The 17,610-nt window shown below is 37.1% G+C and overlaps 1 protein-coding gene across 1 annotated transcript in view; it reads right to left on the reverse strand.

Annotated features, from left to right (window-relative positions):
- Positions 1 to 17,610, reverse strand: part of BTBD8 (BTB domain containing 8) — a 107,593-nt gene that overhangs the window by 85,511 nt on the left and 4,472 nt on the right. Inside the window, exon 2 of the mRNA XM_064588821.1 lies at positions 15,898 to 16,095. Coding sequence (XP_064444891.1) covers positions 15,898 to 16,095 — 198 coding nt within the window. The remainder of the gene's footprint in view (positions 1 to 15,897; positions 16,096 to 17,610) is intronic.

Below are 17,610 nucleotides of genomic sequence, written 5' to 3' on the forward strand. Positions count from 1 at the left end.
ATGGCTAATGATTTCATCCATCATGCCTAAGTAATAAAGCCTCCATAAAGACCCTAAAAGATGGGATTCAGTGAGCCTCTGGGTTGGTGAATACATGGAGGAGCTGGGAGAGTGGTGCACCCAGAGAGGGCATGGGAACTCCACACCCCTTCCCACATACTCGCCCTTTCCACCTCTTTCATCTGGCTGTTCTTAAGTTACATCCTTTTATAGTAAATTGGCAATCTAGTAAGTAAAATCCTTTCCTGAGTTCTGTGAGTTCTGTGTTCTAGCAAATTAATTGAACTTGAGAAAGGAGTCATGGGACCCTTCAATTCATAGCTCGTTGGTCAGAAGCACAGGGAACAACCCAGACTTGCAACTGCATGTGAAAAGGGTTTGGGACAGTCTCATGGGACTAAACCCTTAACCTGTGGGATCTAATAATATCTCCAGGTAGTGTCAGAATTGAATTAAATGGGTAGGACCCCCAGCTGGTATCTGGAGAATCTCAGAACTGTTTGATGTGGGGGAAAACTCCCACACATTTGGTGACCAGAAGGGTCAGAAATGAATTATTCTATGAGTACAGTATTAAAAGTAAAGGAGACATTGGGGAGGGTATGTGCTATGGTGAGCGCTGTGAATTGTGTTAAGACTGATGAATCACAGACCTGTACCTCTGAAACAAATAATATATTACATGTTTTAAAAAAAAGAAGATAGTAGGAAGGGAAAAATGAAGGGGGGAAAATCGGAGGGGGAGAGAAACCATGAGAGACTATGGACTCTGAGAAACAAAGTGAGGGTTCTAGAGGGAAGGGGGATGGGGGGATGGGCTAGCCTGGTGATGGGTATTAAAGAGGGCACGTACTGAATGGAGCACTGGGTGTTATACACAAACAATGCATCATGGAACACTACATCAAAAACTAATGATGTAATGTATGGTGATTAACATAACCTAATAAAAAAAAAAGTAAAGGAGACACACAGTAAAATGTTTTTCCTTTAGAGGTGTCCAGACAATCCAACAGGAAAAGAATAGTCTCTTCAAAAGATGGTGCTGAGATAAGTGGATATCCAAATATGAAAGAACAAAGCTGGATACTAGCCTCACAATTATATACAAAAATTAATTCAGAATAGGTGAAAGATCTAAATGTAAGAACTAAAAAAGTATACATGGGTATAAGTCTTCATGACCTTGGATTAGGCAATGGTTTTTTACACAGAACACCAAAAGTACAAGTAACAACAACAAAAAAGAAATAAAGTGAAAATCATAGAAATTATAAACTTTTGTACTTTCAAAGACACAATGAAGAAAGTTAAAAGACAATTCACAGAATGGGAGAAAGAGTTTGCAAATCACATACCTGATAAGAGACTTGTATCTAGAACATATAAAGAATTTTAAAATCCTTTCCTATAGAATAAAATTCTTTTTTGAAAAAGATTTTATTTGAGAGAGAGAGCATGCGCATGCATGCACATGAGAGAGAACACGAGCAGGGGGAGAGGTAGAGAGAGAAGCAGACTCCCCATGGAGCAGGGAGGCCAGTGCAGGGCTCAATCCCAGGACCCTGGGATCACGACCTGAACCAAAGGCAGACACTTAACCCACTGAGCCACCTAGGTGCCCCAGAATAAAATTCATATATAGAGACTATGTACAGAATATCAAATAAAGAATTTCAAAATATAAACAATACATCTCAATAATATAAAGACAAATGACCCAACTTAAAATGGGCAAAGAAACTCTATAGTTTTCCAAAGAAGATATATAATAGCCAATATGCACACAAAAAGATATTCAACATCAATAGCCACCAGAGAAATACAAATCAATATCACAATGAGATACCACTTCACACCCACTATAGTGACTATAATCAAAATGACAGATAATAACAAGTGTTGTCAAGAATGTAGAGAAATTGGAATCTTCATACATGTTGGTAGGAATGTAAAATGGTGTAGCCTCTTTGGAAAAGAGCCTGGCATTTCCTCAAAAGTTTACCATATGACTCAGCAATTTCACTTCTAGGTATATAACACAAGAGAAATGAAAACATATGTTCACATAAAAATCAGTACATGAATGTTCATAGTAGAATTATTCATAACAGCCAAAAAGTCAAAACACCCAAATGTCTATCAACCAATGAATGGATATGGTATATCCATATGTACAGAAGAGATTTAATATAGCAGTCCTGACACTATCTTTTAAGATTTAATTATAAGGTTGGCCCTTGGCTGGTATCTGGGGACATGATTTCAGGAGTGTTCCTGGCATTCTATAAATGACAAGTGTGGCTCGTTGTGCCTAAACCATTTATACGAATAATATGGTTTATGCTTAACACCTGCTTTCCTTCCAGGAGTCTGGAATATGGATGCACAATAGACACAGGATGCCTACATGACAAACACCTAGTAAAAACCCTGGGCACTGAGCCTCTAATGAGCTCCCCTGGTTGACAACATTTCAGAAGTGTTGTCAAAACTCATTACTAGGGGAATTAAGCATATCCTGTGTGACTCCACTGGGAGAAGACTCTTGGAAGTTTGTGCCTAGTTTCCTGCGGACTTCACTCCATATTCCTTTTCTCTTTATTTCTTTTGTTGTAAATCACAGCCCAGAATATGACTATATGCTGAGTCCTATGAGTCCTAGCAAATCATCAAACCTGAGTATGGTCGTGATGACTCTTTATCCACCATACAATGAAATATTCAGCCATGAAAACAAATGAAGAACTGATAAACACCACAACATCAATGAACCTTGAAAATATCACACTAAGTTTAAAAAGCAGGACATAAAAGGACATGTACTATATGATTCTACTTATATGAAATGCCCAGAATAGGCAAAACCATAAAGACAGAAAGTAGATTATTGGTTGCCAGGAACTGGGGGAAGAGAGAGTGGGAAGTGACTGCTGGGGGCACAGAATTTCTTTTTAGGATGGTGAAAATATTCTGGAATTGGAGACTGGTGGTTGCAAAACACTGTAAATATACTAAGATGACTGAATTATACAGTTTAGAAGGGTGACTTTTAAGGTGTGTGAATTCTATCTCAGTTTTTTAAAAGACTGAGAATAGGAGAGGAACTGGAGGCAGTGTAATAGATAACTCTTGAGCTTTAACGTAAAAGGGTGCAGAGCATTAGAGTACCAGCTGGTAGAGTATTAGTTGGAAGTGAAATGAGGTCAGGAAAGGCTTCTGTTACTTTTAAAGTGGGAATAAAATACCATGTTTATATACCAATGAGAAGATCCAAAAGAAAAGAAAAGAAACTTCTTTTGGGAAAGTGAAAACTGCTGGAGAAATGTCCCTCAACAGGAGAAAAGAGGGTGAAAATGGTTTTAGTGGAGGGAATGGTTTTAGAAGCACTGACAGTTCATCAACAGTAACAGGGGAAAAGACAAAGCATACGGTGTAAATGCAACTAAATGAATAGATGTTGGAACAGTTTGTGAAAGTTCTAATTGCTTTGATTTTTCTCTGTGAAATATAAAGAAAGGTCATCAAGTGAGAATGAAGATGGGGGAAGAACAGGTGAGGGTTCAAAAAAAAGGAGGTATGAAATAATCTAGGAGAGAAGGAGAGCAAATAGGACTAGGGAAATATCATATAACTGCATACAGTCAGCACTAAGTACCTACTTGAGGTTCATGGCCATGATTTAAAGTGAGACCAAATACCATGTGTTTTTCTCCTGCCATTTAATTGTCTGAATGCAGGAGTGGAGGAATCAAAGAACTGGATTTAAGGTTTGGGGTTTTGACATACATACAAGGCAAATTCAGAGGGGACAAAGGAAAAGAGGCTGTATGTAAAGGAAGTGATATTATGATAGACAAAAAAAATTTAAACTAAGGATAGAAACAAGGACATAAGAGGATAAGAGACAATAAAACCGGTAAGAGTCATTGCAGGTCCTGATGGGAGTCAATAAATTATTAGATTCAGGAGTTTTAAAGGAGTAAGGTAGAGAGATGGGAAGAAGTTAGAGGTTGAAATGTCTGGAATCAAGATTATGGAGGACTGGGGCGCCTGGGTGGCTCAGTTGGTTAAGCGACTGCCTTCGGCTCAGGTCATGATCCTGGAGTCCCGGGATCGAGTCCCGCATCAGGCTCCCTGCTCGGCGGGGAGTCTGCTTCTCCCTCTGACCCTCCTCCCTCTCATGCTGTCTCTCATTCTCTCTCTTTCAAATAAATAAATAAAATCTTTAAAAAAAAAAAAGATTATGGAGGATTGCAGTTTATTGTTATTGACATGATTTAGGATTTGACATGGTAGTGAGGTAGTGTGCAGAACAAGATCACTGGAAGACAAGAACTAAAGGAACCAAGAGGCCATGGTATTGGAAACATATGTTGCAATTTTAATTACCATGAATTACATTACAAGAGAAATTGACAAGAATTTTTTTGAGAAATGAGGAGGACTGACTTCTGGGGAAGATGGTGGAGTGGGAGGATCTTAAGCACCCTTCTCCCATGGATACAACTAGATAACACCCACATCTGTGTAAATAACCTAGAAAACGAAGTGAAGATGGGCAGAACAGACTCTCCACAGCTAAATGTAGAGAAGAGGCCACATCAAAAAGGGCAGAAAGGGCGGAGATGCTGTCAGGAGACAACGACCCTTGGGACTGTCTGTGGGAGGGAGGGCTACCATGGGCGTAAAGAGGATCAGACACCAGCCTGGGGGGAACCACATAGGAAAGATGAATCCCCATAACATTTGGCTTTGAAAACCACATGGACTTAACAATCAGTAGGGCTTAACATCTGGAACTTTAAAAATCAGCAGGCAGAACTCTGGGAGAGCCAGGAGTCCCCTCCTTTAAAGAGAGAGCACAACAAAGAGCCAGAAGAAATACAGCATAGAAGCAGCAGTTTGAACGCCTAGGGATATGGGAAGGGGATTTATTTACGAATCTCAGAGTGTGTGCTGGAGGGGCAGGGAACTTAGGGAACTTCTCCAAGAACAAAACAGCTGCTAAGCACCATTTCCCTCTCCAACACCAAAGCCTAGATACACAAGCACCTACGGGAACAAGCAGAGCATGTACACTCTCCACCTACATGCTAAAGCATGCTTCACACCCCCATTCTGCTGCAGAAATGCCCTCTCCTTCAGAGCCTAAGCAGGACTTTCCCCCAGGGGCTGCAGACCCTGACCCACAACTGACTGACAGAGACCTACTGGCTCCTCACAGCCCATCCCGCATTCTGCTGCAGACCTGCCCCATCGAATACATCCTTGGCTGAAGCCCATCCAAAGCAGTGCCATAAGCCTGGCAGTGTCAAGCAACCCTGACAGGAGCCATCAACACTTCAGTGTGACTCCTGCCCTGGGGGAGAGGGGAAATTAACAACACACACCAGTCCAAATGCAGCCCCAGCAGTGGGCTGGGGACAGACATCAGGTCTGACTGCAGGCCCCACCCACCAATGAAAGCTTCTGAGAAGACAACACAGGGAAAACCCCTGCAGTTCCATGCCATTGCATCTCTGGCAAATGCCTGGTCTGATTCAGTCAAGCCCAAGGCAGTCCCAGACTGACCCACTAACAACACAGGGACCAAATCCTGCTCACAACAGGCAAAGAGAGCCATTGCAGACAACTAGACTGAAGGCAAATGTGATTCAGCAACACTAGGTTACACAACCACACATAAAAGATACCTCTGAAGCGCCAGGTTCTGGTCAACAGGGGACACAGAACAACAGGGCACTATAGGACCTCTTCTTCATAAGGCCACTACTTTCATGAGGAGGAGAGATAGCTGACTTTCCTAACACATATAAACAGATACAGAAAGTTAGATAAAATGAGGAGACAGCGGACTATGTACTAAATGAAAGAACAGGGCAAAATCTCAGCAGGAGGGCTAAACAAAATGGAGATAAGTAATATGTCCTACAGAGAATTTACAGTAATGGTCATGAAGATACTCACTGGACTTGAGAACAAAGTGGAGGACCTCAGTGAGACACTCAACAAAGAGATAGAAAATATGAAAAAGAACCAATCACAGATGAAGAACTCAGTAACTAAAATTAAAAATATACTAGAAAGAATAAATAGTAGACTAGAGGAAGCAAAAAAATGGATCAGCGACCTGGAGGACAGAGTAATGGAAAGCAATCAAGCTAAAGAGGAGAGAGAAAAATAGTAATAAAAAAATTAAAATAGACTATGGGAAGCCAGCAACACTACCAATAAAATAACATTTGCATTATAGGGATCCAAGGAGAAGAGACAGAAAAGGGAGCAGAAAATTTATCTGAAAAATAATGCCTGAAAACTTACTGAATCTGGGGAAGAAACAGAAATCCAGATCCAGGAGGCAAAGAGAGCATCCAACAAAATCAAACCATGGAGGTCCACACCAAGACACACAGTCATTAAAAGGATGAAAGGTGGTTATAAAGAATTTTAAAAGCAGCAAGAGAAAAGAAAACAATTACATACAAGGGGAAAACCCCATAAGGCTATCAGTTGATTTTTCAGCATAAATTTTGCAAACCAGAAGAAAATGGCATGATATATTCAATGTGCTGATAGGAAAAAATCTGCAGCCAAGAATACTCTATCCAGCAAGGCTATCATTGACAACTGGAGAAGACATAAAGAGTTCCTAGGCAAACAAAAGTTAAAGGAATTCATCACCATTAAACCAACTCTATAAACATTTTAAAGGGGACTCCTTCTGTGGAAAGAAAAGACCACAAAGAGTTGTTAAAAAAAAAAAAAGTCAGAAGTACAAAAGCAGTAAAATTAAGTTTATCTACTAAAATCAGTCAAGGGAGTCCCAAAATAGGATATAAAGTATGATACCATATAACTAAAATGTGGCAGGGGTAGGGGAAAAGGAGTTAAGAATGGGTTCAAACTTAAGGAACCATCAACTTAATACAGACTGTTGTATGTGTAAGATGTCATATATAAGCCTAACAGTAACCTAATAGATATCAAAAAATAAAGAGAAAGGAATCCAAGTATATCACTAAAGAAAGCCAGCAAACTGTGAGAGAAGAGAGAAGAAAGGACAGAGAAGAACTACAAAAACAACCATAAGAAGTAACAAAATGGCAATAAGTCCATACCTTTCAATAGTTACTTTGAATGAAAATGGACTAAATGCTCCAATCAGGGGACATAGGGTGACAGAATAGATAAAAAAGCAGGAACCATCTATATGCTGCCTACAAGAGACTCATGTCATACTAAAGACACATGTAGATTGAAAGTAAAGGGATGGAAAAACAATCATCATGCATATGGAAGTGAAAAGAAAGCCAGGGGAGCAAACTTATACTGGACAAAATAGACTTTACAACAAGACTGTAACAAGAGACAGAGAAGGACACTATATAACCATAAAGGGAACAATCCAACAAGAAGATATAACAATTGTATATATTTATGCACCCAACATGGGAGCACCCAAATATATAACACAATAATAATAAACATAGAGGAAGTAATCGATAGTAATACAATAATAATAAGGGACTTCAATACCCCAGTTACATCAATGGGCAGATCATTCAAACAGAATCAACAAGGAAACATTGAACCAGATGGATCTAACAGATATATTCAGAACATTCCATCCTAAAACAGTAGAATACACATTATCTTCAAGTACAAACACAGCACTCTCCAGTATAGATCACAAGTTAGGCCACAGAACAAATCTAAACAAATTCAAAAAGATCAAAGTCATGCCATACATCTTTTCTAATCACAATGCTATGAAACTAGCAATCAACCATAAGAAAAAAATCTGGAAAGAATACACATACATGGAGGTTAACATGCTACTAAACAATGAATGGGTTAACCAAGAAATCAAAGAGGGAAAAAAAATACATGGAGATAAATGAAAATGAAAACAACAATGGTCCAAAATCTTTGGGATGTAGAAAAAAGGTCCTAAGAGGCAACATTGTAGCGATTTAGGCCTACCTCAAGAAGCAATAAAAATCTCAAATAAACAACCTAATGTTACACCTGAGGCAGCTAGAAAAAAAACAAAACACAAAACCACAAGGAAAGAAAAAACAAAGATTAGAGCAGAAATAAGTGAAATAAAAACTAAAAAACAATAGAACAGATAATGAAACCAGGAGCTGGTACTTTTAAAAGGTCAACAAAATTAATAAACCTTAATCCAAACTCATAAAAATAAAAAAGAGCGAGAGGAGGCAAATAAACATCAAAAATGAAAGAGGAGAAATAATAACCAACACCACAGAAACATAAAGGATTATAAGAGGATATTATGAAAAATCATGTCAACAAATTGGACAACCTAGAAGAAATGCATAAATTCCTAGAAAAATATAACCACCCAAAACTGAATCAGGAGAAATAGAAATTTGAACAGGCCAATTACCAGCAATGAAATTAAATCAGTAATCAAAAAAAATCCCAACAAAGTCCAGGACTAGACGGCTTCACAGGTAAATTCCAACAAACATTTAAAGAAGAGTTAATACCTATTCTTCTCGGGCACCTGGGTGGCTCAGTCCATTAAGTGTCTGCCTTCGGCTCAGGTCCTGATCCCAGGGTCCTGGGATCGAGCCCTACATCGGGCTCCCTGCTGAGCGGGGAGCCTGCTTCTCCCTCTCCTGCTCACCCTGCTTGTGCTCGCTCCCTCCCTCTCTCTCTGTCAAATAAATAAATAAAATCTTAAAAAAAAATACCTATTCTTCTCAAACTATTCCAAAAAATAAGAGAGAAAGGACAGCTTCTAAATTCATTCCACGAGGCCAGCATTACCCTGATACCAATACCAAATAAAGACACCTAAAAAAAAGAAACTACAGGTCAATATGTCTGATGAATATAGATGCAAAAATCCTTAACAAAGTATTAGCAAATCAAATCCAACAATGCATTAAAAAATCATTCACCATGATCAAGTGGGATTTATTTCCAGGACGCAAGGGTGATTCAATATCCACAACTCAATCAATGTGATACATCACATCAACAAGAGAAAGGATAAAAACCATAAGATCATCTCAATAAATGCAGAAAAAGCATTTGACAAAGTACAATATCCATTCACGACAAAAACGCTCAACAAAGTAGATTTAGAGGGAACACACCTCAACATAACAAAGGCCATATATGAAAAACCCAGAGCTAATATCATCCTCAATGGGGAAAAACTGAGAGCTTTCCCCTAAGATCAGGAACAAGACAAGGATGGCTACTCTCACCACTTTTATTCAACATAGTATTGGGAGTCTTAGCCACAGTAATCATATAGAAAGAAGAAATAAAGGGCTTCCAAACTGGTAAAGAAGTAAAACTTTCACTATTTGCAGATGACATGATTGTACATAATGAAAATTCTAAAGATTCCACCAAAAAACTATGAGAACTGATATATCAATTCAGTAAAGTTGCAGGATTCAAAATCAATGTACAGAAATCCACTGCATTTCTATACATTAATAAAGAAGCAGCACAAAGAGAAATTAAGAAAACAATCCCATTTACAATTATACCAAAAATAATAAGATACCTAGGAATAAAACTAACCAAGGAGGTGAAAGACCTGTACTCTGAGAACTTTCTCATAAAACATTGATGAAAGAAACTGAAGATGACACAATGAAATGGAAATATATTCCATGCTCATGGGCTGGAAGAACAAATATTGTTAAAATGTCTATACTACCAGGGGCGCCTAGGTGGCTCAGTCAGTTAAGCATCCAACTCTTCATTTTGGCTCAGGTCATGATCTCAGGGTTGGGAGAGTGAGCCCAGAATCAGGGTCCACACTCAGCACAGAGTCTGCCTGGAATTCTTTCCCTCTTCCTCTCCCTCCCTCTTTGCCCCTTCCTCCGCTCATGCTATCTCTCTCTTAAATAAATAAATAAATAGATCTTTTTTTTTAATGTCTATAATACCCAAGCAATCTATACACGTAATGCAATCCGTATCAAAATACCAATAGCATTCTTCATAGAAACAGAACAAACAACCGTAAAATTTGTATGGAACCACAAAAGACCCTGAATAGCCAAAACAATCTTGAAAAAGAAACAAAGCTGGAGGTATCACAATCCCAGATTTCAAGATATACAACAAAGCTACAGTAATCGAAACAGTATGGCACTGGCATAAAAATATAGACAATGGTCAGTGAAACAGGATAGAGAACCCAGAAATAAACCCATGATTATGGGGCACCTGGGTGGCTTAGTCGTTAAGCATCTGCCTTCGGCTCAGGTCCTGATCCCAGGGTCCTGGGATTGAGCCCCGCATTGGGCTCCCTGCCCCGCGGGAAGCCTGCTTCTCCTCTCCCATTCCCCCTGCCTGTGTTCCCTCTCTCGCTGTGTCTCTCTCTGTCAAATAAATAAATAAAATCTTTAAAGAAAAAAAAAAAACACCCATGATTATATGGTAAACCAATCTTCGATAAAGGAGGCAAAATACGCAATGGGAAAAAGTCTCTTCAACAAATGGTGTTGGGAAAACTACAATACAAGCAAAATAATGAAACTGAACCACCTTTTCACACCATACATAAAAATAAACTTGACATGAATTAAGGACTTAAATGAGAGACCTGAAACCATTAAAATCCTTGAAAAGAGCACAGGCAGTAATACCTTTGACATCAACCATACCAACATTTTTCTAGATAGGTCTCCTGAGGCAAGGGAAATAAAAGCAAAAATAAACTACTGGGATTATATCAAAATAAAAAGCTTCTGCACAGCCAAGGAAACAGTCAATGGAACTAAAAGACAATCAGTGAATGGGAGAAGATATTTGCAAATGACATATCCAATAAAGGGTCAGTATCCCAAATATATAAAGAACTTACACAATTCCACACCAAAAAAAACCAACAACAACAACAAAAAACACCCAAATAATCCCGTTTAAAAATGGGGAGAGGACCTGAGTAGAAATTTTTCCAAATAAGACAGACAGATGGCAACAGAAACATAAAAAGATGTTCAACAGCCCTCATCATCAGGGAAATGCAAATCAAAACCTCAATGAGATATCACCCCACACCTCTCAGAATGGCTAGAATCAAAAAGACAGGAAACAAGCGTTGGCAAGGATGTAGAGAAAAAGAACCCTCATACAATGTTGGTAGGAATGTAAACTGGTGCAGCCACTGTGGAAAACAGTATGGAGGTTCCTCAAAAAGTTAAAAATAGAATTACTAAATGATCAGTAATTCCACTACTGGGTATTTATCCAAAGAATACAAAAACACTAATTGGGAAAGATTATATGTACCACTATGTTGACTGCAGCATTATTTACAATAACCAAATTATGGAAGCAACCCAAGTGTCCATCAATAGATGAATGGATAAAGGTCTAGTATATATACACAATGAAATATTACTGAGCCATAAACATAAATGGATCAAGAGGATATAATGTTAAGGGAAATAATCAGTTAGAGAAAGACAAATACCATTTGATTTCACTCATATGTGGGATTTAAGAAACAAAACAAATGAACAAAGAAGAAAAGAGACAAACCAAAAAGCAGACTCTTAACTATAGAGAACAAACAGATGGTTAACAGAGGGGAGGTGGGTGGGGAGGATGGTTAAATAGATGAAGGGGATTAAGAGTACACTTATCATGATGAGCACTGAGTATTGTATAGAATTGCTGCATCACTATATTGTACACCTGAAACTAATATAATATTGTATATCAACTATACTAGAATTAAAAATAAAAATTAATTAACATATTTTTTAAAAAGTGAAATGAGGAGGACTGACTTAAGGGTCTATAGATGACTGGCTAGTGGTATAGACTGGAAAGATGAGATTCAAAGACAGTTTAGGAAGATGGGAGGAAGAAAGATCTAAAGGCAGCAATTGGTTTTCAAATGTTTTAAAATGCACCTGGGAATTGGTTTTATTCAGGTATGCTGAGCCAAATGATTAGGAAATGACTGCCATTGAAAAGATAGTTTGTAATTTGCAGTACCCAAGCAGAGAGAGGCACACCACACCAGTAATGGCCACATGGGGAAGCAATAGGGTTGGTCTGGAAGCAGGAGGTAGAGCAAAGCACAGGCAGAAGCCTTTATTATGTTTTCTGTGAAAAGGAATGAGTGGGGCAAGGTGAACAACCGAAGCTTAATATTAGTTTTAATAATTGGGGCTGGAGGTGGGGTGGGGAGGGGTGGGGCATGCTCTGGGCTATGAGGATGATCTTTAGTTGCCTGGTGTTTGGCCCTGGGAAGATTAGGGCAGAGGAATATTGCCTTGTGGAGAAAAAGAACCAGATTGAGGAGGTGGGGGTGTTAGAATGGATTTAGGATGACCTGACCCTAGGAGGAATAATCTCTGCCCAGTCAATGAGGCCCCAGATGCCAGAGCATCAATAATACAGAAAATAAGAAAATATAGTTAAATACAGTGAATACAACAAGACACCTATCCCACCCACTTCGAGCCCTGCTAGTATAAGAAATGTGAGAGAAAATACCCATTACCTGAAAAAGCTGCAGGGGAAACAGAATCTTTTGTTCTGTGCTGCTCTGTGTGTTTATACCTTCCTCACAAGTTATCTTAGCATCCCCCAGTTAATTGATGTTAAGTTGCAAATTCAAAGGTCATTCCTCTTAAAAAAAAAGACTATGGAATAAACAATTGAGTGAAAAGAAAAAAAAGGTCTTTCCTCTTTTCTTTCCTCACACACACGCACACACACATACACACTCTGACACCTACAACGGGGTAGGTCTTCTTGGAAAATTGAAGATTTTTATACTAAGTTGAATTTTTGAATTTTAATCACGAGGTCATGAAGCAACAACTATTTTCCATTGCCAATCATTTGAATCATGTATGATGCTGCTGTATATAAAACAATTTTTCACAGACTGTATTTCCCACTCTAACTCAAGTGCATAATACCAAAGGACTCTACAGTAAGTAGCAATATAACAATATTTCAAAAAGTTTATTGGTTATCTAAAGAGAAAGGATGTGCAATAAAGCCACTAATAAGAACTGAATTTCATAAGTAAAATTTAAAAATTTTTTTCATAAGTTTCACTGAAAAAATTAATCTCAATATTTTATATTATAATCCTCTCCTTATACTTTATATTAATATAGATGAAATTTCAATGCACTCTGCTAATAAAAAGGGGGTACATCACAAGCACTTTCTCTGTGCAGGACACCATATGAGATACCACTGAGGATGTTCACATCAATGAGATGATCTAATTTCAAGGAGCTTATATAACCACAGACATACATGACTAACCTAATACAAAACAAAATATGATTAAGTGCTTAAAATAGAGGTCTGTGAAGTGCTATGAAGCACAAAGCCATCTACTCCAACCTCCTTGTTCTAAATATGAGAAAACTGAGGCTTAAAGAAATCATAAAACAAGATAACGCACAGCTGGAAGGCAGATCTCTGCCTTGTTGCCAAGTCCAGTGCCTTCTCCACTCTACCATGCTGTCTCTTAATCTTTTTTTTCTATTACCTTTAATGACAATAAATAAAGGAAAACACTGATACAGTTTCTTCCTTTATCTGATATATGAAAATTTGACATATCCTATGCATCTTCATCTAAACATACACTCAAGGAGAGCCTGGCTGGCTCAGTCAGTAGAGCATGCAATTCTTGATCTCGGTCAGGGTTGTTAGTTTGAGCCCCACATTGGGTGTAGACATTACTTAAAAATAAAATAGTTTTAAAAAAGAAGAAAATAAAATAAAAATAAACATACACTCAAGAAATACATCATTTCATAGAGCCTACGACAGGCCTACTACTATAAATAACACTTATGAAAATGTATTCAGTGCTTACTGTATGCCAAACCACTGTGCTAAGTGCTTTATAAGCATCTAATTTAACCCATACAATAACACTTTGAGATAGGTATTGTTATTATGTCCATTTTTCAGATGGACATAACAGTAAGTGATTAGTCAACGTTCACACAGTTAGAAGCGGTAGGTCTGGCTTGACTACAGAGCCTGGTCCTTAGAACAATGCCAATATACCACCAACTAGGAAAAAAAAAAAAGTATACATTTTAAAATTGATAGTCAGAACTCAATGATGAGCCTATGATCTATACTGGGAAATGATGATTTTTTAAATTGCACTTAAAGTATCTGTTTAAATTATGTCATACTATTCTTACAGGGTAAGTCAAGGTTAGACAATTTTCCATTTATACATATAGGAGTTTCATATAAGAAATTCTGAAATAAAGAATTCAGATCATAGCATGTCAGAGCATAAAAAGAAGAAAAATAAACCAAATCACACAAATATACTTAAAATTTAATTACCCAAAAATAATTTTCTATACTAAAGTCAGTATGATTTGGATTACAGGCAAAATGTATGTCAGCAAATAACTAAAAGACTAGCACCAAAAAACACTTAGGATCCAGAATATAAAAACACAAAAATCCAACTTTGAAAAAGCCAGTATTGGCTTTAAAACTTAGTTCCACATTTACTTGTCATCATTCAGCACTCAAATCAAGAGCCATCAACCAGTACATACCTAGCCCTTCACAGGGCCTTGCCCATTACAGGGCACAAATAGACACCTGCTGAGTAAGTGTATGTGATGGGTGGTATGAGAGAAAGTCACTAAAATATCATTTAGAACAATACCGACTTCCATATATTGGAAAAAGGGAAGAAATTATGGTAGGGCAGGATTTAAAAAACTGAAATGAAATACAAATAAACATTTCAAGATTTACAAACATAAAAAACTTAGTGAATTTCTATGGTACTTATTAGGTGCCAGACATTTTACACCTGACGAAATTCCAGGCACAGAAGGATTAAGTTTGAGGCACACAGCTACGAAATGGCAGAGCAGAGAATTTGAACTCAGGCATTCTAGCCTTAGAGTCCATGTCATTTAAATGTCATAAGTCTAAAAGAGATATAATTTTGAGAAACTACATTAGAAAATACTTCCCTTCTGGATACATTTAGCAAAAATGAGTGTCAAATCATTACACATATGTGCAGATAATAGTAAAGCATTAAAATAAAATTCTATTCAATTAGAATGGGGATTAATTTAAACTAGTTTTTCCCATTACTTAGGTGGTAAAAATTCATGAATTCACAAGTTCAATGGACATTCTATTTTCAAAAATTTTGACCATATGCAAGCCATAAGAATAAAAAGTTATGATCTCATATTTTTACAAACATAATTTATTTAAAGTTTTGCATACCAATAATAAGGAAGTCAGGAAGTCAGTATATACCAACAGTTCTTGCATACCAATGATTTTTGCATAACAACAATACAGAAGTCAGTATATAGCAATGGTTCTCAACAGGGGCTAATTCTACCCCCAAGAGGACATTTGGCAACATCTGGCAGACATTTTGATTGTCACAACTTGGGAACTGAGGGGTGGGGGGGAACTCAGGAAGAATGCTACTGTCATCTAGGGGCTAGAGGACAGGGATGCTGCTAAACATCCTACAATGCACAGCACAGCACACACCCCACAACAAAGAATTATCTAACCCAAAATGTCAATAGTGCCACTGTCAAAAAACCATGGCATAGAGTAAGTCATTCAAATTACTAGAGAACACACCATTTCTCCTCTTTCAGGCTCAATCTCAAATTAGTACTTAGTCTTTCCCAATACTAAGCCCCTAAAACTCTGATACTCATACTTAGCCTCTACTCATACTAAGATAATTTGGAATTTAAATGAATGGATTTTTTTTAGGTTATAAAACAGATATGAAAATACAAGAAATAAAAACATACACACATATGTATTGAAAAGGTAAACAGTTGTATATTAGACTTAAATGTAAGAGAAAAAAGATAAAGCACTTACTGTAAAAATTTTCTAAATTCTGAAGCTTCAAAGTTCTCCACAGCAATAGGCTCAAGATTTGTTAAATTATCAGATGTCTGTCCAATAGTATGAAAATAGAAGTCAGGAACCCTTGCTAAAAGGACTGCTTTGTGTGCTTTGAACAAAGTACTACCTACACAGAAAGTAACATCTGTATGGATTTCTTCCCTTAGGAGCCTGTAATGAATAAAAAGGAACGATAGTTTAATTAGTGATACTCAGAAATATATAATATACCTATTTTTATAAAATAATTTTTCAAAATAGCATGCACTAAAAATACAGAGGTAAGTAACAAAAGTAAAATAGGTTAATATGAAAATGAGTTTGTTCTCAGTTCATTCCAAAGAACACTGTTTAATACTTGCTTAGAATCTAATTTTCTAAAATTCATAGTGGAAAAAAAGGTAATTACACTAAAAAGAGTAAGACTATTTTTCCAAAAAATATCTTTTAATTCCTTCTGGTAATAATAAAACTTATCTTCTGCTATTTATGTTGATTTTCCTTTAAAATGTATCTACTTAAGATTTATTTCAGAAAAAGAACACAAAGTAATATGGTCACTGACTGTTGAAAAGAATATATTTTTAAAAATCTTACTAAAAGAAGCAAAAGAAATAAAATGTCAACAACACAAGCAAGCTGAGTATAACAATAGACAATACAGATTAGAAACTGGTACATTTTGTTCTGACTATTGTTAAATACCAAGTCTGAAATGCAGACTTGGCCGTCAAGAATGTGACATTTTAAGCCCTTTTCCAGTTTTTTCCTCACACAAATAGAACAAACTATAATCTATTATTAAAACGATGGGCTCATGGGATAACACATTCAAATCCCTTTACTAATGTACATGGTTATGGTAAAGCCCACTGATTACAGATAAAGTGAAGGAAGAACGGAAATTAGCATCATAATACAAACTGTCATAATCTTTTGTCCCTGTGGTAACTATATATTTCTACTCTCTAAATACTAAATAATACTTCATATCACTACATCATTGTCTTTGGCAAGGTATGTATTCTCAGAGGATTTCCTTACCACAGGATATAACTGGCAATCACACCAGTGCACTATAGGAAGTACAACTAATGGATAAAGATACCCATTACAGTGAAAGCGTACAATGTTGCCACTGACACTCTCATGCCCCCAAGATCAAGTTAATGGCTCCTTCCTCTGATCCCAACACACTTGAGGCATACCTCTATAAAGAGCTTCTGTCATTGCATCATTATTTTTTTGAGCCTTTCTCCCTACTAGACAATAAATTCCCAAAGGCAAAAACTGTATATTCAGTATACAGAGCTCAATATCTGCTTGTTGAATTTTGATGTATTTTACACTAAACAAATGCTTCAGAGCACAAAACTTTCAGAACCTTGGAAACAATCAGCAAACAGAAGCATTTTAGTCAATATTTTAATCAATAAATTATTTTCATAAGTGGTTTTTAAAGTTATGCAAAAATGTACTGGTCTCTCAAACATTAATAAAAACTCAAATTGCACAAATACTCAATTTATTCCTTCCTCCCACCCACCTTTTCTCCATCCTCCACTCTTCCCCAAGTGAATAAGGAAGCAATGCAGCTGGTAGCCATACAACCATCACTAGGGAATCTGCCTTGTTCTTAAGATATGCTCATGAGTATTTGTTAAATAAAAAAATTTAATGTGTTTA

The sequence above is a fragment of the Mirounga angustirostris genome, unplaced genomic scaffold (genome assembly GCF_029215605.1).
Source record: "Mirounga angustirostris isolate CCGP_5_RB_7025 unplaced genomic scaffold, mMirAng1.0.hap1 SCAF_4, whole genome shotgun sequence".
NCBI classification, from domain to species: domain Eukaryota; kingdom Metazoa; phylum Chordata; class Mammalia; order Carnivora; family Phocidae; genus Mirounga; species Mirounga angustirostris.